A 26063-nucleotide genomic window follows, 5' to 3' on the forward strand; every position below is an offset into this window, starting at 1 on the left:
CAACAGCTACAAGTCCATTTGGCTGAATTTCCCACAAGTGTTCCCTCTATTTGATTTATGCAAATAAGCGATCCACCGCTTTAACGACAGAGTTTTCAGCTGTTCAGGAACTGGGCAGAAATGAGCTGTTTTGTCTTGTCTCTCTAAGATTTCAGAAACTCTGGAGGCTAAAAGCTCATTTACCCTCGCCGAGTGTTCGATAAAAAGGGGAATATTCACAGGATCTGTGTGAGCAGCTTTCCGCTTAGAGACAAAGGATCATTTTAATTATCAGTTGTGAGCAGATTTTTAGGTTCATAAAATGCCATGTCAGTAATCCAAAGGTAACGTTCTGAAATTACTGGGTTCATCAAACCAATACAATGTTCAATAACAAAAGATATTCAGTTTACAATGAGACGAAACAGAAAACAACAGAAAACATCACATTCAAGAAGCTAGAGTCCCAGTCTCTGGTCTGTCTTTGAGTCCAGGAAACCACTGGACTGAGAAGCACCAAAACCGATAGTTTGCATGACAGCACTGGAACACATGTGACTCACAACTAGAGGCGGCCAGATGTCTCCTGAATCATCTTTGGACAAACTGCATCATTTATAAAAGCAGAGCTATAAAAATGTTTCGTGCCTTCATCCCTCTTCTTCCTCAGTTTCCAGCGGTCCACGGTTTGGAGGGAGGAATGGTTTGATTCGCTGCCAGCGATTGGGTGGCCAGATGATGTGGGAGGCCCGACCATGGAGCAGCCCCACAGACACCTGGGAAAAGAAAACAACTGTAGCTCATCCTTATCCGGACACCTTAATGGATCCACATTAACTACACAGTGAAAAGCAGATGCCTTTACCCTGTTCTGCTGTTTTGGCCCGGTGTGTTGCTCAGTCTGCTCTTTTCACTGCATATGAGACTGAAGCTTTAAAATAATCTGTGCACACTGAATACCTGCAGGGTTTCTGTGTATCTGCAGGTTTATAAAGTACCTTCATAAAGAAGCAGAATCCGCCCAGATCATCCGTAAAACAGTAAAAATCCATGAAACAGACACGATGCACATGTGAGTGTTCAGATAAAAGCAAAAATATAAGCATTTTTAGCCACTAATACATCACTATGTTCACCATCTAAGGCCAGTGTTCCCTCTATTTTACCTCTGGGTTTGGTCTCCACCAACTTGAATATTTAAACTGCTGATTTTCAACAGCACATGGTTGAAAATGGAAACTTTTCCTTCTGCCCAATATAAACAGAATCCATGACGGGGTTAGATGACGTTATAGGATTGTTGAGGTTGAAACAGTAACAGTCAGTGAAGATAATCTGGGCATTTGCTGAATTGTTCAATAACAATTTTTTATATTTTTGTAACAGTAAGTGACAGAATGTTTACTACAGTAACAGAAAGATAACCAAAAGTACCATCATCCAAATGTACTTGAAGTATCCAAAGTAAAAGTACTCATTGTGCAGAATGGCCCATTTCACATGAATGGATGATATCATTGGATTCTAATTATTGATGGATTATATTTCCTGGGTAACTTGTGAGATTCCTACGAAGATAAACAATGTGTGTTTTAACGCTGCCTCTGACTGTGAAATGACCAGAGTGATGAGTAACGTTTTACATGCTGTTATTGGAACTACCCAAATGAGGCCTGATGATGATGAGCTGCTTATTTGGCAGAGTTTACAACAGCCTGGTTTACATTCACACTGATGTCGAGGGACTTACAAACATCGGCAGCAGAGATAATTAAAGCTTGCATGCTGACAGCTGAAGATCTGGTCGCTCGCTGCTGTCCAACATCATCCTTCCTGCATCAATTAGAGCCGCTTTGCATAAGGTCAAACACACACATGCCAGCAACTGTCAAATGCTTTTAAAGTCGCCCGTTATCTCTGCCGTCTGCGTTAAAAACACCCCGTGCTTCATCTTCAGATCAACCTTTGGACAGCTGCTTTGGTGGCTGCAGACACACAAGGTTTTTGACTGGACTTATGCTGCAGCACATCTCGTTTAATAATATAAGGCAATGAGGCTGCTGAATGAGATTCAGCTGGTCAGTGGGTGAGAGAAAGTAAAAAAAAATAGTTTCAGTGCATATTATATATGACTGCTGACTCAGAACCCTGTTTAACTGAGGCTAAAACCAGTTCCAGGCAAACTGCGAGTGCAAAGACAGGGCACCTCAGCTGCAGATCATCAAATCAATGGAAACAAAGAAGAAGTTAGAAATTTAGAAAGTTAGTCAGAATCAGTTTCTGGGTTGTTGGTTTAAACTTTGCTCTTTTGTTTAGTTCCCTCATTAGTTCATTCAGTCATTTTCTGTGGTTCCTTCCAGTTCCCTTGGTCCTTTTTTACTTCCTTGATTCCTGGTTTCTTCTTTCCGCCTTCAGCTGTGTCCTTTGGTTCTTTGCTTTATGCTTTTCTGTGGTTCTTTAGTTTCTTGGATCCTTCTTTAGTCCCCCTCTTCCTCCTCTGCTTTCCTTTTGTCCTGTAGCGCTTTCTTGGTTCACTGGTTTCTTTCTTCCTGTGTTCTGTCCCACACCAGGTCGTTAATGGTCCGAATGTTGAGACCCAGGTAGCCCCGCCCTCCATGTACTGTGGTCATTTTGCTCAGTAAAATGTAATTTATGGTACCTTTACCTCCTGCAGCATCACAGTCACTAATGTCCATGTTCTTCCAAAGTTTTTATGTTCTCAGAAAGCGCTTGCCTCCCTCTGTTTAACCTTGAGGTGGAAAGTACACTCCATACTGTACGTTCTATGTCGACATGGTGGGAGTTTTTTGTTTGTTCTGGTCTATTTCTGATCGACCCATAGGCAGAGTGCATCATTTGTGGAAGCTGATGTGTGAAAGTCTGGTGGGCGGCAGCGAGCACTGTAGGCCAGGTTTACAAAGGACATATTGCTGAAATGAGACCTCGCTGGATGGAACATTTCTTGGATATATCCTATTGATTTAGCAGTTTTCGTCACGTTTCCTCTGCTGGTGACATTAAACTGTCAGCTGTGTGTGTAGTGTGACATGACGGTTTCCACAGTGGTGCTGAGGCTCAGTCGACCTGCCAGGATAAAGATTTAATGGGATGTTGGAAGTGTGCGATGGTGATGGAAGCTGACAGCCGCTCTTCGCCCTCGCCACTACATTCACGCCACCCAGTGCAAGTGCTGAGCCTGGCTGCAGACTTCTGTTCTGGCAGCTTTTTAATGAGTTAGATGGGACAGTTTTTTGTGATTTATGGCAAATGTTCCAGAAATTACAACTCACAACAATGTCTAAACAACTAATACGCAACAACAACAACATTTTGAAAGAAACGGTATTTAGTCGTAACATAAATTAACATATATTGTAAATGGTCTGCAGACATTATCCATGCATCCATCATCTATACACCCTTAGTCCTAACCAGGGTCCCAGGGATCTGCTGGAGCCTATCCTAGCTCTCTCTGGGTGAAAGGCAGGGGTCCACCCTGGACAGGTCCCCAGTCCATCACAGGGCCACATAGAGACAAACAACCTCACACACTCACACTCTCTCCTATGGGCAATTTAGAGTCACCAATCAACCTGACATACATGTTTTTGGACTGTGGGAGGAAACCAGAGTACCTGGAGAAAACCCACACAAGCACAGGGAGAACATGCAAACTCCACACAGAAAGGCCCCTGATGGGTTTCAGACCAGGAACCTTCTTGATGTGAGGCAGCAGGGCTAACCACTAAACCACTGTGCTGCCCTGCAGACATTGTATTTTATGTTTTCTGCCAACGTCAGGTTCTGGGTTATCTCCACCAGTCAGCATAAGGCCAAAGTGTGGAAGTATTTTAGGTTCTGTAAAACCATTGAAGAAGTTCTCAATACCACAGCTGCAGCGTACAAAACTTGCCCGTGTCTTTTCTGTTTTTTCAAGTTTGTTCTGGACGGACATAAACTGCTTCCAGGAAATAACCAGGAACAAGCACCAACTACAGCTTTGACGAAAGTGGCAGCATCACAATGTGTACCAGTCCCACGTGTGAGTGTTTACAGAAAGGATGGTTCAGCGTGTTGACATTTCCTCGTTTATAAATGGTACGACAGCAAATTGTAGCTTTTGTTCATTAAAACAGGTTCCTCCCACAGTTGCTGTTTATTTGTTTACCACAATCTGTTGTATCTTTAGAGCCTTGGGAACTTGGGAGTCGTTACAAGTTTCTTGTGTTTTTACACCCACGTCCTGTGCGCCGACAGCAAGTTTGATAACAGAACAAATACGGCAGTTTATGCTTCATTATCCTTACAAACATTTGGTTGTAGGCAACTGATCATTTATGAGATCTGTGGATTGTGGATTGTTTTCCAGTAAGCAAACAAAAATCTATCAATACTTCTTCAGCCTTTGTTTTCTGAAAGTTAATTAAATTTTATATTGAAGTTCTTACACATAAGAGATGCTGCTCAGGTTTACATGACTTCTCCTGATATTGTACAAATTAAAACTGAACTATTGTCCGTAAACTGCTGCTGTAACTGCTGCTCAAATCTAAAACCACAGGTGTCGCTGCTCCACTTATTCTGAGGCCGTTTCCTCTGAGCTCCTTCATCTGGCCTGCAACGTCTCCGCTTCTGCTATTTGGATATTTGGATACGTAAAACAACTTATTGAAGTTATTTTTATATTTGGATACTTAAAAGTACTTATTGAAGTTATTTATATATTTGGATACGTAAAAGTACTCCAGAGAAGTGATGTGGGTCCTTATTTTCCTTATATCTGTGGTGGGGCCTTAAAAGCACCATCTTAATAAACAGAATTGCATCACAATAATCTTTTATCTGTTTGGGGCAGAAGCAGCTGCCACAGCATCTGTAGGGACACACACGCACACACAGACCTTTCGTTTTATTTGCTGTGGATTGTCACTAAGCTCCTTGTTCCTTTACAGCCCATGTCTGCAACACAAACATGGTTTTTACCATCACAGTTGAAAGGAGAACTTGTCAGCTTTAATGTGCCAGTTTCAGACGTGAACATAGAAATATTTTCCATCACCATGACACCATCTTTTACCGCCTTCTAACATCGCTGTGATAAATTTTCTCTCCAGGGTTACGGGGTGGATAAAACAGACCCTTATGGGAATAATCTGACCAGCTGAGTCCTTATCCACACTAGGCACAAGCCAATAGGAATTAGGCCTCGTACAGGGTGGACTTTGTAAGACATGTTCATGTGCTAACATGTTAATATGTGAAAAGCTGAAGTGAAAGTGACTTTCATTCCTTGGGGCTTTTACTGAAAAACAACCATACAGTCAAAGAACCTAAGCGTGTTTTAATTCCCCACAGCTCTTATAAAGAAAAAACATCCATATCATTGTGTCACATCTGAATGAACAACACAGAAATGCTATGGATCCCACGGGTGGAAAGGCCTTTGTTGCCTCTCTCTGTCTGTCTGTCTGAGAGATTTACTGGATGTTTTGTTTGAACAAAACTGTGAAGCGATGTGTAGGGCGCTCACCATGGTAACATTGCTTCATGGTTGTTTTTCTGATCATATTGTTGATATTTACTCTTGTGTAACAGCGGTTCTGTGTGTAACGCAGCCTAACGTGGTGATAACTGATCTAACTGGGATTTTATGGGGGACACCTGCTGACTGCCTGTTTGGGTTCATGTTGTGCAACAGGAGTTTGTACCGGTCCAAAGCTGTTGCTGTCCAGACTGTGTCCACGATGATCCCCCTCGATCCAGACATGACCGTCAGGAACCCGAAGGTATCGGTTCTTGTAGCCTAAAGTCCTGAAGAGAAGACAAGAACAAATCTGATTGATGCTTTTCTCCTGCCGATGAAATCAAATGCAGTTTAGTTGAGTTGCTGTATATTTAATGTTCTGATTTCCTTTTGATTCCACTGACCTGGGTCTGGCTAACCCAGCAAAGTTTCAGTAATGAGCTAAAATACTAAAAGGTTGGGAAAGCCTGTTCTGGATTTAACCTGTGTCTTCACAAAAACTGCCACAGCAGCTTCAGTGTGTCAGGAACCAGCAGCTGGACCCAACAGTACATTAATCAATTAAGTGTATGGTACTGGAATGGCTCCATTTTTTAATCTCTACATTTTTGTTTGGAAATATATTCAGGTTATTAATACAAATACAATCAACAAATAAATCCTAGGTTATTAATATTATAGATTATGGTACAGTAAAGTGATGCTCACCTTAAAGCCTTTGCATAATTCTGAACTGGTCATTCTGTATGAGTATTTTTACTTCTGGTACTCTAAATATTTTTGATGTGAATACTTTTATACATTAATATTTTGAAAGCAGGAAGTTTCACCTGTGATATTCGTACTTTTTTTAAGTGAAAGATCTGAGCATGAATTATTGATTATTGAAAACTAATCTAAAAAATCCAGTTTTAGAAATCTTTCCTTGTTCAGATGTTGGTGTTGACCCTGACCCTTTTAACCCACAACAGAAAATAACAGAAACAAAAAAAAAGCCAGACGAGAAGCTGTATGCATGTGATCACAGGGCAGGTTTAACAGGTCTTCAACCATTTTTAAATGGTGAGCTCAGATCATACACTAAGAACTGCAACATTTCATTATTTTATCATCAGGTTAGCAGGAATATCAAAGCTGACAAATGTCTCCAGATGGAAAAATCACTGGGCCTCAGAAAAAAGACCAAGATTCAGGGCAAAGTTGCAGCTCAGGTCCTTATTGATGGCAACTCAAATCTCCGGCACAATTATCACTTTCATTTCATTATCGTTCATCATCAGCCGCTAAATCTTCCCTGCAGTGTCACTTCCCTTTGCCGCCTTATCGCTCAAACAAAGACCTGATCTGAGGACACAGTCTGGCTAATGAGGGTGGAGGTGCTGGTGAAGGGGGGAGGTGTTTATCTCATCCTGCTTCAATCAGGTCGTCAGGTTTATGAGGAGAAGGTCCAACACCCTTCATCATCCCTGTGGACCGTTATAGGCCGGTTCAGCTCTGATTTATCATTTATCAGGGGAACACTGTGAATTACGGCCTCGGTGACGTTTTCAGTGGGAATGTGTGTGTGCTGGTCGGGAGAGGCCTTGGACACATAAATATTGATTCAGTCACAGCACAGCAGCTGAATTTACTGACTCACAAAAAAACAAGCTGGGACCTTTTTGCAGAAATAAAAAGAGGTCAGAGTCTATATGACACCAATTCTCTGCTACATTTGAGAAGAACAACTATGAAATCTTTACAGAACCAAGGACGATTGACTTCACTGTCTTTAGCCTTTTATTTAACCAGGTTTGGTGTGTGAAGATGAAGCATCAAAAGTCACAGGAATAAAATCCTCCCTCACAGTTATATCATCCCTGTGTTTTTAAATTCAGCCCTGCAGTTGTTTTGAGATGAAGCGCTGTCATGTTTTCTCCATCAACCTGACTCACATGCCTTCATTTACAAATGTTCAGATGTGTCAGAGCCTCAGTGACACTTCACCTTATCACCACAGTAAAACATGGTGGTGGGACATGGCTCCCAGTCCATTTTTATCGGGGTATCCTGATGCTTCGGAGCATGAACTCATTAACAGCAGCAGTCTGGTGCTTGGGATATTATACATGCTGCATCACAGCAGTGACTGAGTGCACGAGCCCCACAGCTGCAGTCACAGCAAGACCCATTTGAAATGAATCTGCTTTGTGTTACTTTGACCTGGGAAGTCGAACACCTCGATCAGCAAAGGGCTCAACGCTCCCTACTTGGAAAACTTAAAACGGACTAGCTGCAATCCCATAAATCCCCATTTGTGTATGTGCTGGATGAAAGAGCCTGGGCAGCACAGCAGAAAGCCTGTCAGACAGTGAGGTGAGCGCAGAGACTGTTTGCCTTCACAACAAATTAGGTTGCTCACACACCCTTACCTGAGAGAAGCATTACACAGATGGGAATGGTGATGGCTAATAATGCAAACTGGTTTGCTTCACCACAGCAGAAACAATCAAATCACAGCTCTAAACACAAACCACTGAAGTAACTATGATTCCTACACATGACGGGCCGCCAGAGTGCACATTATCATCATACCAGTCGAAGAAGACATTAACAATGACTCTTCAGTCCACAGCAGTCCAACCTGCAGGCCACTGCCAGCCCCATTTCTGCATTTCCACTTCCATTAGGTAAAACATGTCTGGACTAAATCTGGATTATTTCAACACATATGTCAGGACGTAAAACACGTGCCCAGGTTGAACAACACCACCCTGTGCTGGCTACTATGACGAGCTGTAACAGAAGAAAATGTTCCTGTGCACTGAGAAATTAGTGTTTCAGGTTTACTCTTGGTCTGACGCTCAAATAAACTGGTTTAGATGATCTGCACAAACTGTGTATGTCTCAGTCATACTTTGGTAGGATTTGAAGGCTGAGGGCCTTGGAGCCAAGGCTACCAGCGGTCTTCTCACGTTCTTTAAGAAGAACATCAGTGCGTGTGTGTTTGACTCTGTTAGAGTCGAAGTGACTTTTCGTGTCAGTGGTTGCTGCTTCCTGCTGGGAGGGGACCCGTATAATGGTTTAATGCACAAATAAACTTTATTTATGTGCAGCCACTAGGTCATTGCAGATGCTCCTGCACCACGACATAGTTAACACTCCCACTTAGTTTCCTCCAGCCTGACACTGATGATGGGAGATTTATGTTTGGTAGAAGCTTCTCTGTTTGGAGATGAATCTGTAAAACAATCCTCCCTGCGGCTGATGGTTATGTGGCAGGCAGACGGCCTGGCCCGTGTGGGCAGATTAAAAACCGGAGCTGTGATTTATGTTGGCCTGGCCCGTGTGTGACAACGCAGGGTGGTGGCCAGCGTCGCCTGTGCCGCCTCCGCCAGGGAACTGCCGCAGGCCTGTTAATTGTTCATCCCCTTCCCAGACGGTTACCAGTAATTTGCACGGTGGCATCTGACAGACCGCTGCCAGAATGGGTCACATGACCATGGCATGTTATGATACTGTGAACGCGCCTCCGCTGCAATGTGCTTAGTCTGCATGTCACAGAATTGGGAATCTGTTTTGATGCGTTGTGTTGTGCTCCCTGCATGATATTAACACAGTTGCTGATGGCACGTGTTCTCTATTGTGGACCTGAGTGCAGTTTTTGCTGTATTAACAGTCATTTCATGAAGTTAAATGTAAGCCAGATGTCACTTAATTTCTACACAACTTTCCTTCATTACTCTCAGGAGAGTCAATGAACTTCAGACCATTAGGTGTGGAAGCTTGATTGTTGATCGAATGATTATTAAACTAGCAGAATATCAACTGCCACGATTACGACCTCCACGGTCGATTAACCGTCCTGAGTCCAGGGGGCACAGGCTGTCTCTCAGTCACATCCTTCAACCACATCCATCCACTGCTGTGTCATCTGTTGTTTGGTGCACCGCTGTAATTATTGTGGGTGGTGGTCAACACATTCACAGCTTCTGCTCAGTATTCACCACCCCCAGACAGTGGCGTTCAGTTTCAGCTCCTGGTTCTCCAGCTGAAGGACGTCACTGCAGAGTCAAGACGTGGAGTAACAAACAAAAAGACATCATCAGCGGCAATATCAAAAATCTTAGGCTGGGGACACACTAATTGATTTTATGCCCAATGTGCCTCACCAGTGATCGCGGGGGCTTGTCGCAATTGGTTATTTGTCTAAACAACATTCAAGTGTGTGGTGTCAACATGATTATTTTACTGTTCCTGATAGGGCCAACAATGAAAGAGCATGTGTCTCCAAGTCACGTTTGTTCCTAAAATCAGCAGGTGTGTTGTCTTGTCTAGTGTGTGCGTTGAGGTCACAATATGAAAATCGGTGGAAACTGTACTTATATCTGTGGTCTTGCATGTTTTTAAAATCGGTGAAGGTTTAAAAATTTTTTTGTTGCACTACAACAAGTGTCCACTGGGAATGGCTGTGCAGCGGCATCTGCTCCTCTGTGACCCCCGGTTGCACATAACACTTTTCTCTGGGTAGCCATTTTTTATCCTTAATATCTTGAAGCTGCTGGTCAGAGCTAACGTCTCCTACTCCTGATGGAAAGTCTGGGGTAGCTTTGACAGCCACCACAAGCACATTCAAAGTCTTTTGAGTCACTGTGTTGTAGCTGAGCTGATGGTGCAATGCAAGAGGCTCTGGGGGAGCCTGTGGGATAGTCAGTACCGAGTTGTGGATGTTTATCCTGTTGTCGTCACTGGTCGTCAGCTCTGATGCCCCACAGAACAAATGAAAGTGACGCCATTTGCAGCTCTGAGCCAGAGGTAGCCAGTGGGCGGGGTTTTATCCTGGATCTGTGGGTTTTTATTGGTGTGTGACGTACCAGGAGAGACTCTCCCTCACTCGTATTTATTACGGGTTATTTATGACCTAAAAACTAGAAGTAGGGTTGCCATGACTCAAGCTCTAGATAACTTCACCTGGACAACTGAGAATCTTCACAGACAATAAGAACAATGTGCTTCTAACCAAAAGCGTGTCAGGAAATAATTTCAAAGAGGAAACTTATTACTACAGTACTTCCCAACACATAAAGGAACAATGAGGCTTGTGCACGAAGCAGGCAGGAATTTATTTTGGTTATTTTGATAAGGGAACCACTCGACTGCAGACGGACACAATGAGACAGCTGTTTTGTCTTTCTGACACACTGCTGCTCAGGACTCCTTTGTTACAACAAAACTATGGTGTAAAACACATCAACTCCAGTGCCAGTTTAGTTTAGAGAAGCTCAGTCAGATTTGCAGATATTTGTCACCACGGCACTGATTCCTACCTGATGAAGTCTCCCTCCAGGCCAATGACCCGCTTGATGATCTTCTGCTGGGGATTCCTGGGAGACCTGGGGGGGACAATAAAAATACATAAGGCAAAGCATAAAAGCATAAAACCCAAAACAAAAGCAAATAAAAACATACAAGCCTACAGAGTCACGTACAGGAAGCTGCTGTCTGTCTGTGCATTATTCATCTCGTCTCTCCTCTGTCACAGTCTGTCTCACCTGATGCTATCACATGTAAACTTTCAATGTAAAACTATGGATGGCAGCCGTCAGCGTTTTCTGGCTCCTGTGTGTGATGGAACCAGTCTCACAACCTCTGTCATCTCTGACTCCCTGCCTTACTCAGTGCACTGCAACAACTGAAGCTAAACTATAAGGACCACAGCTTATACTTACACTTCTTGGCTAATAATGTACAAATAATTCACGTGTGATTGTTGTATTTTGCATTTCAAATCACAAATGCCTGGGAAAGGCACAGTAGCAGGGAGAAGGTGTGAAAGCAGCTGTGGTGGAGTTTTTGAAACTGCTGTATGACCTCTTGGTTTTTCTGTCTGTCTCTAATTATACGATCACACCCGGATGGTTCACAGCTGCACCTGCACCATATGTGGACCCCTGTGTTTCAAAAGTGAATCTCCACAACTCAGGACAGAGTCTATGATGGTCCTCCTGACTGCTCAGCCTCCCTCTGAGGATCAAGCATCTGATAATCAGGCTGAGATGTTTTTTCATTTCCATTATTGACTGACATGTTCATGTTTTGTGATTGGCGGAGGAGTTACTGTGCTCACATAAGGACATTTTTAGGAGTTATCACTTGGTGACTCTGGACTGTGAGGTCTGACTATCAGCTGAATCCTCCTCTCCAGAACCCTTCAAATGGGAGCAGGGTGACAGTGACACTCAGCACTAGCCCCCCTTTTAACACAGAACCAGCAGGTCTGTCCAGTTCTCATTCTGTATTCTGGGTCCAGAGTGGCTTGGACCAGTCTGAATGGTCCTGTCTTGCCTGAGTCTGGTCTTTTTGTTTGGAAATGAATTTGTGATGAGGATCACCCACCCTGTGCCCTGGTGTCCTGACAGCTTTCTGACTTCCTCCATGACCCCCTACCAAAAAGCCAAGGCTTTGTCCTCCCTGTTTCTTCTCCTTCCTTCAACCTGTTACTCCTTGGTCTCCTCCTCCTCCCTTACCCCCCCTTTAGATACTCTTCATCATCTTCCTCCTTTCTCCTGATCATCCTCTACCCTGCTTCTCCTTTTTCTTTCTCCCGAACCCCCATCACCTTCTCCTCCTCGTTGCCGTGGGGATACAGAGGATCAGTAGACTGACAGCTTGCTAAGCCAATTGTATTCACCCACATCCGTGCAGCTGAACACTCATTGGCCAGTCTCTGGGGAGCATCAATGTATGTGTGTTTGTGTGCATTCATACTGCGTGTGCACGAGTGTGTATTAGTGTGTGTGTGTGTGTGTGTGTGTGTGTGTGTGTGTGTGCAATAGATTGATGGATGATCTCCTCTCCAGCAGCAGAGGAGAGGAAGGATGGAGGAAAGACAAACACAACCTATCATTCACTCTGTCTCTCTCCCCTCTCTCTTTTAATTCCCAGTCTCTCTCTCACTCTCTGCCACTGTCTCTCGCCCACCCCCTCTCTACAGCTCTGTCGCTGTGGAGAGGGAAAGAGAGAAGACGCTTCTTGGAGATACTTGAGCAAAACAGGAAAATAGCTGCTGCTGCTGGATGTTACCATGCAGTGCTGCATGCCTGAAATAAAAGCCTGACACGGGCTGAGACTGCTGCAGCCATGCCAGGAATTCCTGCTGCTGCATGGGATGTGATGGATAGCGCTTGTGCTGGTGAGTGTTTCATCGCTGTTTGACTGTGTGTGTTGGGAGGACTGCAGTAGTCCTTGAACACTGTCGCGGTTCTGACAGCTGAAGGGAATAAGAAAACAGGGCTGGGGATTTTTGTTGCAGGTTTTAAATGTGTTTGACACTGCAGCTCTACGCCAACAATCCAAGTCTTGTTTTCTGTGTTTGTCAGTTCAGTTGCTTGTTTTTCCTGCTTCTAACAGAAAGGAAAAGGCGTTGGAGTTGGCGGACTCACATCTAGTTAGTGCCGATCCACAGGTTCATCCCTTGATGTCTCAGAAAGGCAGATTGGGCAATGACACTGGCTTTTCTTGCGAGGAGGTTTTTTTTTCTTTATCAGGCAGGTCAAAGTGATGAGAGGCAGGAAAGACTCAGGTACAACATGTGACAGATTTCCTGAGCCACGATTAGACCTGAGGGATCAGGGTAACAAGCTAAATGGCCCTGGGGAAACGTAGCCCCCAGGATGCGTCCGGAGCGCTAACGAGGTGGAAGTGTCCGAGCTTCAGCTGCAGCTGGTGTGGACAGGCGCCTGCTGTGGTGTGATGTGACGGCACAGGTCAGGAAGGACGTGAGCAGTTAGAGATGATGAGCAGGTCACAGAACTGGCTGCAGGGCGATCCGCTCTAACCACTGCCTGACTAATTTACCAGAACCTCCGTGTCTCCCCGTCTGCTGCCTCCCCCCTCCGTTCTCTCGCTCCTGCTCACGCCTTGCCTGTAATTAACAGCAGTGCACTAAGGCGTCTTTAAGCGCGCACATTGAAATTCAGCACATTTCCACGCCTGCTAAACAGGGGGTCAATAAAAGAGGTCGAAGCCTCCTGACGCCGAACAAATGCTCAGTTTTCTCACGTCAACATGCAGCAGCATCAGACTGGGAGAGACCGAGTGTCTCCGAGTCTAAAGACGCAGCGCTCCACAAGTAATACGTCAGTGTTCATCCTTCACTGTGCTCGCAGCACATTTGTTCTGATCAGACTGCACGAGTAAAACGACCCTTTATTTTGATTTAACAGCAGCAGGAGTACTCCACCGCAAATTAGAGCTAATTCAATAATGACACCAAGTCATTTTCTCAGGTTTCACAGCCTCAAAAATGGTTGTATTGCAAACACACTGTGCGCACTTGTCATCACAAGACGTTCATTTCCTTTTAGACAGATGAGGTCAAAGTTCAGCTGAGCTCTGTGATGAAAGCTTCACTGACAGCAGATATGTTGCTAGAGACTTCTCAGCCTTAGTCTGCAGCACAAAGTCTTTCTGGTTTCTGATCAGGTCTTTCTGCTTCTTTTCGTGCACACTCTACAATTTACAGCATCAACATGTCACACAGCATGAAGCAAAGAAAGCGAACTGACCAAAAACACTGGAGTCATCGCTCAACCGGCTGCCATTACTCAAATACTCGAGTATTTATACTACTACTACCCTGTTTACAATAAATCTGAGGCATGAATGCAGTTCCATTCATTCAGTCCTTCTATTTCTAGGTATAAAATACTGCTTTATAAAACCATTTAGGGTTTGAGAGTATGATCAGTTGTTTCTCTACAGCAGAATCAGAAAAGCTGTTTTCACTGTTTTCTCTGCAGGAATTAGTTCTGGTGGGAAACCGATCATTGTTCATGTATAATTCAGTTCTATCGTGGCCTAAAAATGTAAAATTTATGGACTCCAAGTATAAAAATACTCATAACAACCTTTAAAATGGCACTATATATAACCCTAACAAAACATGTCAGGTCCAAATGTGGCTTGAAGACTTTCTCAAGTGTAGAACAAAATAATCTCTGCTGCTAAAGTCCCTCCGTGTTTAGGTGGATGCTGGAGGAAGAACTTCTTGGAAAATTAATAGTTTGTAATAAACAGTGATATTCAGTCATCTCATTTGTCGTGTAAATGATGATGCATGCCTGGTTCCATCTCATTGGGGCAGTGATCACAAATGGATTTGTATCTCCTGAGCTATTTGTGAAATGTCCTGAACCTTTTCTGCATCACCTCTTCTGGAAAAACCATGGCAGCGTCACCATAAGCGGAAGATCAGAACAATGCCGAATGCTTCTTTCTTCAGAAATATTCCGGATTATACTCAACTACAGCTGGCTCAGCATTTTCAGCATTTTGATGCTTCTCTTCTTTTCCAAATCCTTGCCATTTGCATCTGTTAAGGATTTTTGAAAAGATAAAGTATCTGCCTGGACTGGGCAGACACAGAGACCCTATTTCTGCTGGGGCTCAGGTCTGATGGGGCACTGAAACTGCTTTTGTGATTAGGTGCACGCATATCTGCTTCTGTTACTCTACTGAATCAGTTTTTAGGCTAGCTATCACCATCGACATGTCAAAATGCCAACTTATTAAAGCCCCAGCAACAGCACAGAAGTACATGTGTAAATGTCTTTTCAATGTCTCCCATAGGCCTCATGGCCTGTATCTGTGCCACAGGGCTGCAACAATCAGAGCTCAGCGACTGGTGAGACTCACGGTTGCACTGGCTAACACGTTGCTTCATCACATTAACACACTAGTTTATTCTGACCCATCCCCAGACCGTCGACGGCCTATAGGGGGTGGACCTATACAGCGTGACGTCGCTCACAGGGTTACGTGCCGCGAGAATGAAGCCAATTCAGTCGCCATTTTTGGACATTATTGATGTGACCATGTTGGTTTTGCGGAGAAGTGCCATATATGGACAATAAGTCAGCATCTAGAGAACGGTCCCATGGTGACCACTGAGCCAATCAGCAGTGAGCTTGTTGAATGTACACGCTGGTGCTGGTGCTAAAGCTGATGCTAATGCTAGTGCTAATGCTAGCACTGGTGCATTGATCTGGTCCTGGGATTTCACTACATTCACTGGACTTTAAAAGGGGGCAGACCTGTTAGTTTCCCCTTCAGTCAGTGCTGTTACAGTAGAAAGTCCTTATTTTAACAAGCCTCGATCTTAGCTCATCTGTGTCTGTGGATAAACCAGGCACGCTTCCTGTTTATTAATGTAAATTTAGAGAAATTATTTACTTTTGAGAAGAACTGCATCTTCAATAGGAACCAGCTGGTTTGTGAGAACCACATATGTGTGGATGATAAGAAAAATATACAGTGGTTTAATTCAAATGTTTCATTTCTGCATATTAGGATTTCAGATATTGTCCTTTAGTCATAGAGGTTATGGTTTACTGTATTACTAATACGTCTGTGACTTATGGGTAAACAGAAAGGCGCTGGCCTCTGGTCGCAGCAGTAGTCACATGAATTATCAGGGCCTGTAGGGGTCGATCTCAAAGGCATCTGTGCTGCCTCCTCCACAGTGAACACACAGGTGACTACAGGTGACTGCAGCATCACATCAGGTGGCGGGCTGCTGTGTACGACAGCGTGCGAGAGTAATTACCAGGAGACAGGCTGCTGATTGTATAGAGAAGTGTGACTAAAAGTGAACACTGGTAATGCTAACGGAGCACAGGTGTGACCTGTGGTGTTTTGACTTTACTGTGAGAAAACAACATTTAGCGAGGAGCTAAAGGTCCCAGTTTGACCAGTTCGTGCTGGGCCGGTTAGCATTAGCAGTTAGCAGCGCTTCTATCATTTGCTGCCAAGTACATTCAACAGTGAAATCTTCACAGAGAAAACAGGTGGAAGATGCAGCACAATGTACGTTTGTGTAGACACTACACTACGTTTTGCTTTTGCATGAGAATGAGTCCAGGTTGCATGTGGTCACACAATGACATGAAAACTATTTAGTTTGATCATTAGTTTTTTAAAAGAAAATCAAGTTGATTACCACAGCTGAGTTTAGTTGTGTTCATGTTTTTCTATGGAGAATACAGTAATGTTCAACCAGCCTTGCACTCTGCGACTATAGGGCTGATAATGAGTTTCAGTTCTTTTTTTGGAGTTTATTCATTAAAAAGGTTTGAAGCTATTTTAAAATGCTGCACAAATTTTCACAGTTCAACCCAGGGACTTAGATTCATTTTCTTCTTGTTTTATTGTCTTTTCTTTCTCTTACTGGAAGCACATTTTCTGCTATTCTTCTCATTTACTGCAATAAACAGGAAACCTGGTGTGTATGCACCAGCGTGCATCCTGGAAATTACCTTCATATGTACAAAACATGTCACATTAATCTCCTGTAGCAGGTGGTCGACCAAACAATAGTTTGGGTGAAGGTGCTGGGTTCAGTTAAATGTTATTCACACTTTGTGTCTCAAGTCACTGAGAGTTAAACCAGAGTGGGGTCTGTGCTGCAAGTGCCTGAATAAATCAACTTTCTTGTGCTTTAGTTGATTCGTACTGATGCTTCTCAGAGGCCACAGTCATGAATGTTGTTGTTCAGGTCTCAATTTATTTTGTTTGTTTCCTGACAAAATCTCCACTGGAATCAACTAAAGCACAAGAAAGTTGATTTATTCAACTGCAGTGCTAGTTGTTGGGACAGCTAACACGGTCTCTCCAGCCCACTCTGTGGGGAGGACAAGGCTGTCAGCCGGCCACGGCTCGGCTGGTGTCCGGTGACCGAGGTGTTAGTTCAGCAGTTCGGCACTGGTGTTGGCGGTCAGGAGAGAAAGAAGCTTTCTGAGTAAAGCGAGAAGAGGATTTTGAATCAAGTAGTTTTATGGAGGAGGAATATGCTCTGCCTTAACCAAGCGTCCAGACTGGCAGCCAGTACTGGAGTAATGATGTAGAGGTGTCTGAGGATACCACTGAGGTCCCCATGGTGAGACACCAAAACCATTAGCCTGAGGCCTGGGTTTTCAACTACACTATAAGGGCGCAGATCTCCACCCCTGTAATCTTCAGTGCATGAGCCTGTAGGTGGCATTTGCTTCAGCTCCACAGGTTGTGTGGAGGCTGTGCTGCTAACTTTTCAGCACGGTGTCTTGTAGGTGAATCTGCACGTTGGTCGTGCTGCCCAAATGCCAAACTGGAACATGGCAATGCTCGTAAACGACCTTTGCTGTGTCCATGTCATTACTTCCATCTTTAACTTTAAAGCCAAAACACAGATCTGCTTTTAAAGACAAAGGTTCTGCTAAAACATTTCACTCAGTCACTCACTTCGCTTCTGGTGTGAAAAAGACAAAGATGCAAATTGCATAAGGACTGGCCCCATCTACTGCAGGCCGGGGAAACTACAGCGCCCCCTTATGGCTGGTGGGAGTGTCGATATTAAGGGCTGGAATATCGATACTGTACTGTTTAAAAACATATGGATATATATCTAATATATCTATATATCCATTGATTTTTTTACACAGCCCTAACTGTTAGTTCATTTCGCCTGCATTCATACACGCAACTTAATTGCAAAGGGTAAAGTTACTCATGGTTCAGATATAAAGGGACAGAAATGCATCTCCTCTGCTCCTGCCTCCCTCTCATGCATGAGCACACAGTCACGTATTCAGCGATGAAAACCATCCACCTCCTGATGGCTGAGCTTTGACGTCAGCACCATTCAGCGCTAATTTCAGTCTCATACTGAGACTCTTCTGAACCACAAGCCAACAGATTTACTGTCGCTCTCAGCAGGAGCAGGTGGAGAAAAAATCCTCTGCAGATCGTTCCTCACTCTGTTTCTGTAAAGCAGCGTCAGGATCAACATGCTCTGTCAAAACTTTGCATGTTGAATTCAGGGGAGCTACTATTGTCTACGTTTTAGATCTTTCAAATTCAGAGTTTGACACTTCTGGTCTGGCCTGCTCTTTTCCCTTCTGACTGCAGAAACATACCACAAAGCATCCAAAGGACCAAATGCTCTACTGGTTCCTGTGAGCAGTGACACATTGTTTGTCTTCATAAAAACAACATGGTGTGATGAATCCCGCTGTTTGTTTTTCTGCACTGAAACAAATCACATGGTTAATTATGTTTATTTTATAATGCGACTGGTTCCCAAAAGCTCACAACGTGACTGTAACTTAGGAGGGTATACAAATATTTCAAGCTTCAACTTGACAGCATTTAAATAGCCTGATGCAGGGATAGGCTTTATCCTGCTGCTACTTCAGAGCAAATAGAAAAGTATTGCTTCTCTGTGATTGGCTGATTTCTTTGTGTCAGGCTGAACTCACAGGTGCAAAACACAGGCAGTCTCTTCCATCTGAAACCTGGAGAGGACTTTATGCACAGCGTCATGCTGAAAACGTTCATCTGGTTAAAACCTTTTTGCAATGTGACATCAGCCAAGATGCTGCACTGGCCAATCGCATAAATGCAAACACACCACATTCCTGGCTTTCACCTGGAAAGATTAAAAGATAAAGTAGGTGATGGACACGGCTGAAACATGCATGTCACTTTAGACACGTGAAGAAACACCGACTGAGCTGAGGTGGTGCAGACACTCCAGTGTGATTCAGGCGGATAAACCTGATGGATTTTTACATGAAGATGGTATCTGGGGCATCTTTGTTAGTGCTTTAGAAATAAATTGGATTGAGCATGAGATGAGCTGCAGGAGATGTCCTTGAGAGGTAAAAGCTGATTTTATGTTTTATGTTTTTTTTTTGTCCACTGTTGATGTGGACAAGTTACCCACAGGGGGGTCAGAGGTCAGGACAGCAAACATGAAGCTGGCGGGAGTCCGGTGTGATGCTCAAAGGAACTTATTTGCAGGTGGATGGGTGGAAGGACAGCAGCCTGCTGTCTGGGGTCAAACCGAGTGTTTCAGCTGAGTCTAATGAAAAACGCTAATAAACATTAGGCAGGATGTGCTGGTCATTACACCGTCTGTCTGCACGGACGGGAGTTATTAACAAGCAATCTATCAAAGGAAGAAAGGTCAGACACAGAGTGTTAATTACAGACAGTCCACAGCATCACACCTGAAAACACACACACTTGTTTATCTGAGCTACCAGCTAATGCTGTGGATGCTTTCACAGCACACTCTGCGTTTCTCCTGCGTACCAGTGTGCTGCCATACAGTAGAGTCACCATTACCTTCGCTCACAAGCCTCGTTCTGCTAATGGGGTGGTGTCAGGGGGAATTGGCCCATAGCTGCTAATTGAGCAGCACCAGTTTAACCATTAGGGAAGTAACGGCTGCAGTCGGGGGGACATTTGTCAGTCACGAGATCTGTCCAGGGACTCGGACATGGACAGAATATTTGTGACATCTTTTTGGCAAGGATTTGAAATAGAAGCTTAGCTCACACAGCTCAGTCGTGTGGTTTCAGCAGGCTGTGCGTAGCGTGTCAGTGAGTGCTGAATAAAACATGGAGGAATGGGACCACTTTATGAGACGTCTGCCACATTAGGACGGCGGCGGCCCGAGGCCTCTCTCTCCACTGTATGAGAAACGTATGAATATTTCACATGTGGGCTGCTTTAATCCATTCACAGAACGTCAATACTCAGCACTTAAAATGTGCCCAGGCTGGCAGTTACACAGAGCCGCACTCAGGCCTGTACGCAGGTCAGATAATGCATCACTAAATACCCTGATCAGCTGCAGGAGACTCCTTCTCTGTAGTGGAGCGCCACTCTAAGCGCTGTGAGTGGGAAAATCTAATACCACGGCCAGAGTGAGCACATCGCTCCCCCAGCAGGAATCGGCTCTTCTGGCTGTGAAATGAATGCAGAGACATGACCTCTGACCTCGGAGGTCACGTGTGCTGCTGTGCTGTTCTGGATGTCAATTGGAGGGATGAGCTTTGGACGTCAGTGATCTGGAGAGATGGGTGTTTGTTACAGATAACGGCAGGGAGAAGGTTCAAAGCTTAGTAATGTAAAGACCAGCTCAGTTATTGAAAGTACCAATACCTTTTAATTATTATTATTATGTCCCATTGTGCTTCTGAGGAGGAGGCTGAAAAATCTGCACCTCATTTACATAAAATTGGCTTCTGAGTTTCATAAATGCATTTAATGCCTTGGGAAATGGACAGAATCATCACATTTTACCATTTTGTTGCAACATATACACAGTCGGCTGCTCTGATCTGCATTTTATGCAGCTGAGCACGTGTGTGTTTGTGTGTGTGTGTGTGTGTGTGTGTGTGTGTGTGTGTGTGTGTGTGTGTGTGTGTATATATGTTCAGGAAGGGGAAATGAGGGAAGTCGGTGCAGGCTCTCACTGTTAAGTAATAAGAGGGAAATGAGTGTGTGAGCATTGCGGAAGTAAACAGGAGAAATTAAATTAACATTAGTCAGCGTCTGCTGAGAGCGCGCTCTCCAACCAGAAGAGAAAACATCCACTATTAAACACTCCATTTAACATTCAAACCATGCCCGCTTCATTAGCATCGGGTTGTTTTTGTTCCTCCCTAAACACTGTACATAAATGTGTTATTTCATTGTCTGAAGCAGTGAAATTATATTGTAATACCGGCTACGGCATAGCTGCTGCTTCCTGCCTGGAGAAAAAAACAAAGGCCACCAGAAATGGCTGTCAACAAGGCGAGCCATGTGAGGATGGTGACAAATAAAAGTGAAGGAATTAAAAAAACATATGGATTAAATGCAGAGTCTGTGCTGGAACAGCAGACTAATTGGCAGCTTGGATCTAACGTGGTGTTTCACACAGACAGAGACGAGGTGGAAGATATAAAAATGTTCCTTAATAGAGCGGCTTTGCAATCTGTCTCCAATGTACGTTTTATTAGACACTGCTTTTACACATTATTTAGAAGTTCTTTTTCATGTTGTGTATTTTTCTCCTTGACCAGTTCCTTGCATGCAAAGACTAATGTGGTAATAAATATATTGCTGATTCTGATTCGACAGAAAATGATTTCACAATGATTCCACAAAACCTGTACACACAGTAAATTAAATTAAATTAAATTATTAAATTGAAATTAATTAGGTGTTGAATTTGATGTAATGGAGTATTTTTACTTTGTGGTAATGTCACTTACAGTAATAAGGCCACAAATCTACCAGTTCTTCAAAATTCTATGATAGTACAATTACATCCTGTGTAGTAAAGTAGGTCAGTAACGGTTGTCTTTGGGGCCGAGGGAGAAAACAAGGGATGCAGTCAAACCCTTTACTCAAATAAAGCTGTAATAAATCTTGCATTCAGAATTTTATCAAATCAAATCAAATCAAATCTCTTTATTGTCATGATGGTGAGAGTTTCACTGTGCCATGGCAGTACAAGCAGCAAGGTGTGAAAATCAACAATGTACATAAATAACAATATACACTTTTTACACAATGTACACATTTGCACAATACACAATAGACAATTTGTACACGATATGTACACAATACCCAATATACACATTTCCGTATTTACACATGATGCTCTATGTAGAGAGGTTTTATATTTTTCTTAGGGTTAACAACGATGAATGTCTCGCGACAAAACGTGCAGTGTTTAATTCCTCTGTGCCACAGAGACGTGTGCACGGCCACATGCACTGTCCTGTAGCCAGAAATACAAAGGTGGCAAATGAGCTAAACCGCAGCTGAAAATAGTTCCAGCACATGCCGCTTGTGTGCAGCTGTTGCCCAAAACAAACGTGAAACGCTCAAGGGAATACAGTGAGAGAGGCGCTCCTTCAGTATTGCAAACCTGTACACACAGGTGGCCACGACCAAGCTAATATATGCATGAGGAGTCATAGCTCGTCCTCATCAGCAGCCGGCTGCTCCAGTCTTACCGACAGCTTCATCTCCTGTCATACACTGAGCCGTGGCTTCTGCACTCAGGGTCACAAATTAATCAAAACATCAATATGTGCAGTCGACATAGGCAGAGCCTGCCATGGTCCTGTCACCAGTTCCAACAACTTTGATTCAGCACCGCATGAAATATGCAAAAAGAGCTGAGGAGCTGCAGCACAAGACGTGCGTCCAGCTCTCGCCAGACTTTTCTGCCTTCAGGTTGTGCCCAGGTGCATTGTTCACAGCATGAGAGGCCCAGGGTGCAGTGAAGCTCTGCTAATTACATATTTTCAATGTTTTGCCTGTCGAGTCAGCGTACGTCTGAGCATCATCTCACAGCTCCATCTTCTCTACCACACTGTTTTACTGAAAAAGCAATGAAAACATCATCCTGTCTGCCAGAGCCCTTCAGCCATATAAAAAGACTCAAAAGTACCAGTTCTAGAGTTAGACCTGTCAAATAATATACATAAGGTCAGATTAATCATAACTTACAATTCAGGTGCTGAGAGCAAAGCAATAAAACCAAATGAGGCTGAAAAGGTTTAATAAGTCTTGATAATCCTAAATGTCAACAAGGCTTCATATCTCAACAGCACAGTGTTAAAGTGGCCTTTTTCCTCTCGTGTCTCCACAGATGGAAAGTGACACCAGTGACAGCGACGGAGGATAATAATGATGGAAGGCAGAGCGATCCGTCCCCAGCCAGAGCCATAGCAGTCCTCCTCCACCCCAGCGCAGCGCAGCACCGCTCCCTGAAGGATACACCGACCTTGACATATCACAGCGTGCACGACAACCTGGCACAGCCTGAACTGAACGGTCGCCTCTGTGCCAGGAGCTGGAAGACAACAGGGCCAAAGCTTCGGGGACCAGGCATCAGCAAAAATCCAGTCTGTCTTGCTGCAGTAACAAATGAGCTTTTATTTGTGAAGTTAACGGTGCTAACAGCTGACTCCATAAGGACCAATTACCGGCTGAAGGGAATACGGGGCCGAGATGAAGGAGACAGCAGTTGTAGCTTGTTTGCTGGCTGAGCTGTCTCTGGCTGCTTTTGTTGTGGCCTCTGAGGGGGCTGCTCATTGCCCTGCATTGTGTCGATGTGAGACACGACCCTGGTTCTCACCCAGCTCTATTTATACAGAGGCCGCCACTGTGGACTGTAATGACTTGGGTCTCGCAGCACTACCAGAGAGACTGCCCTTAGAAACACAGGTACTGCTGCTACAGACAAACAACATTGTTAATGTGGAGAAAGCTCTGGATTACTTGGCCAACATCACCGAAATTGACTTGTCTCAGAATAACATTTCCTCTGTGAGCCATGTTTTTTTGGGGTCTCTCCCCCAGCTGCTGTCTCTCCACATGGAGGAGAACTGCATTCAGGAGCTTTCCGACAGCTGCCTCATCTTCCTGCCCAACCTCCAGGAGTTCTACATCAACCACAACCTGATTTCCTCCATTAGCCCTGGAGCCTTCCAGGGGCTGGGCAGACTCCAGAGGCTCCATCTCAATTCCAATCGACTTACAGGTGTCAACAGCAAGTGGTTCGAGCCCCTACCCAACCTGGAGATACTGATGCTGGGAGAAAACCCCATCCTTGAACTGTCAGATATGAACTTTAAACCTCTGGCTAACCTCAGAAGCCTTGTGCTTGCCAGGATGAATTTGACTGAAATCCCTGATAACACTTTGGTTGGTCTTGAGAACCTGGAAAGCATTTCGTTTTTTGACAACCTGCTTAATCGAGTCCCCAGAGCGGCGCTGACAAGAGTTCAGAACCTGAAGTTTCTGGATTTGAATAAAAACCCCATAGAGAGGATCCAGAGAGGGGACTTTACAGATATGTTGCATCTCAAGGAGCTCGGCATCAACAGCATGCCTGAGCTTGTGTCCATTGACAGCTTTGCACTGAACAACCTGCCTGAGCTTACAAAAATTGAGGCCACAAACAACCCCAGACTGTCCTACATTCACCCAAGGGCTTTTTACAAGCTCCCCAGGCTGGAGACCCTGATGCTGAACAGCAACGCCCTGAGCACACTCCATCACAGCACTGTGGAGTCCCTGCCCAACCTGCGCGAGGTCAGTCTGCACAGCAACCCCATCCGCTGTGACTGTGTCATCCGCTGGGTCAACATGAACAGGACGGCTGTCCGTTTCATGGAGCCCGACTCCTTGTTCTGTGTGGAGCCTCCAGAGTACCAAGGAGAGCATGTCCGACATGTGCACTTCAGGGAGATGATGGAGATCTGCCTTCCACTGATCTCACCTGGGAGCATCCCAGATCGAGTGGAAGTCAGTAAAGGGAGCTCGGTGTCCCTACACTGCCGGGCTTTTGGAGAACCAGAGCCTGAGATCTACTGGGTGACTCCATTAGGTGAAAGGGTCCTACCCGGAAGTGTGTCTGATAAGTACTACATGCACCCTGAGGGAACCTTTGACATCTACGAAGCCACAGAGCAGGAGGCCGGCTCATACACCTGCATTGCCCATAACCTGGTTGGAGCAGATCTCAAGTCTGTGACGGTTGCTGTAGATGGATTTGCCGACCCGCCTTCAAAACAACCTTTACATGTATATATCACATCTGTCCAGCCTCATTCTATGATGGTTTCCTGGGTAAACGCAGGTGGTTTGGTTTCACAACTAAACTGGTCAATTTTAGCCGAGGGCAGTCGCCTCTTGATGCCGTTCACAGCCAGGCTTCCTGCCGATGTCAAAGAGTACCACATCAAAGACCTGAAGCCATCCACTTGCTACCAGGTTTGTGTTGAGGTCGCTGCAGCGCAGCCTGGACACAGCAGGGACTGTGTTAACGTAACCACAAAGGAGGTAGCGGACGCAGGGGAGAAAACCAAGAACTGGGACAGTCTGGTGCTGGTTGCTTGTGCTGTGTTTTTGATTGTTGTTGCTGTGGCTTGTTCTGTCATCTACATGTCTCTGCATAGCCAAGTGATTTACAGCAAACTGATAGCAGTCCCAGATGAAACAGTACCGGTCCACAGCACTCATTCATCCTCCTCTTCTGTCCTGGAATTTGCTGTACCTGGGGTCAAGGTGAGGGCAACTGTCATAGACTTAGCAGGCGGCGCCATGTAAGACACGTCCTTGCCTGTAAAAGCATTCTGGGAGTAGCTTGAAGAGTGATGGACACGGGACACTGTAATTTATGTGTCCTCATGGTTCTTGATCGGACATTTTGCAATGTGTCATCAGAGGAAAATTCAAACCCATAACTGGCCAAAGGCAGAGACTATTTTGTATTTCAAACTTGTATTATTATAGCATTATAACAAGCTTAATGAGGCAGATCTCTCGACTATAATCGGCTACTGGTCATTCTCGCAGTGCAACAAGAGTAAAGCACAGCACAGGAACTAATCTGTCTTAAATATCTTGTCGAGGCGGCTTTGATGTCTGCAAAAAGCATTTTCTTTGCTGTGTTACATTAAACAGTGCCAAGCAAAGTTAGTTTATAACAGCAGAAAAAGTGTTAGTCTAGTGCACAATAAAAGTATAATGTAAACAGTTTTATGAACAAATACATTTTTCATTAAACCTGTGTGGCGTCTTGTAACCACAATCTCTTCTCGTTAAATTCAGACACTTACTGCAGCAATGCTTTTAAATGATGTCCATAACTACAAAAACAAAGTGTTGTCTATGAAATGCAAAATACTAATTTGTATGGATGAGGCTCATAAATCTTGTTGTGTCACTGTCTGAATCATAGAGCAGCACA

The 26063-nt window shown here is 44.4% G+C and overlaps 2 protein-coding genes across 7 annotated transcripts in view; one reads left to right on the top strand and one right to left on the bottom strand.

The window, feature by feature from the left end:
* Window positions 1-225: 225 nt before the first annotated feature.
* immp2l (inner mitochondrial membrane peptidase subunit 2) overlaps window positions 226-26063 on the bottom strand; it is an 80002-nt gene continuing 54164 nt past the window's right edge. For 4 of the 6 annotated variants that reach the window (XM_026311722.1, XM_026311724.1, XM_026311723.1 and 1 more), the window contains exons 4-6: window positions 10810-10875; window positions 5688-5790; window positions 226-755 (exon numbers count right to left, since the gene is read on the bottom strand). In XM_026311722.1, the coding sequence (XP_026167507.1) occupies window positions 630-755; window positions 5688-5790; window positions 10810-10875 (295 nt within the window). In that variant the 3' untranslated portion in view covers window positions 226-629. Of the gene's footprint in view, window positions 756-4880; window positions 4939-5687; window positions 5791-10809; window positions 10876-26063 lie in introns of those variants that run through there. The other 2 variants (XM_026311728.1, XM_026311726.1) reach the window with 2 other exon arrangements.
* Window positions 12501-25608, top strand: LOC113133132 (leucine-rich repeat neuronal protein 3-like). The gene is made up of 2 exons (XM_026311721.1): window positions 12501-12674; window positions 22956-25608. The coding sequence occupies exon 2, from the start codon at window positions 23318-23320 to the stop codon at window positions 25418-25420; it is 2103 nt and encodes a 700-aa protein (XP_026167506.1). The 5' UTR covers window positions 12501-12674; window positions 22956-23317; the 3' UTR covers window positions 25421-25608.

This window comes from Mastacembelus armatus, chromosome 6, assembly GCF_900324485.2.
Source record: "Mastacembelus armatus chromosome 6, fMasArm1.2, whole genome shotgun sequence".
Taxonomy (NCBI): Eukaryota; Metazoa; Chordata; class Actinopteri; order Synbranchiformes; family Mastacembelidae; genus Mastacembelus; species Mastacembelus armatus.

Coding starts and splice junctions, on each gene's coding strand:
- LOC113133132 (XM_026311721.1), top strand. CDS start 23,318: ATGAAGGAGACAGCAGTTGTAGCTTGTTTGCTGGCTGAGCTGTCTCTG.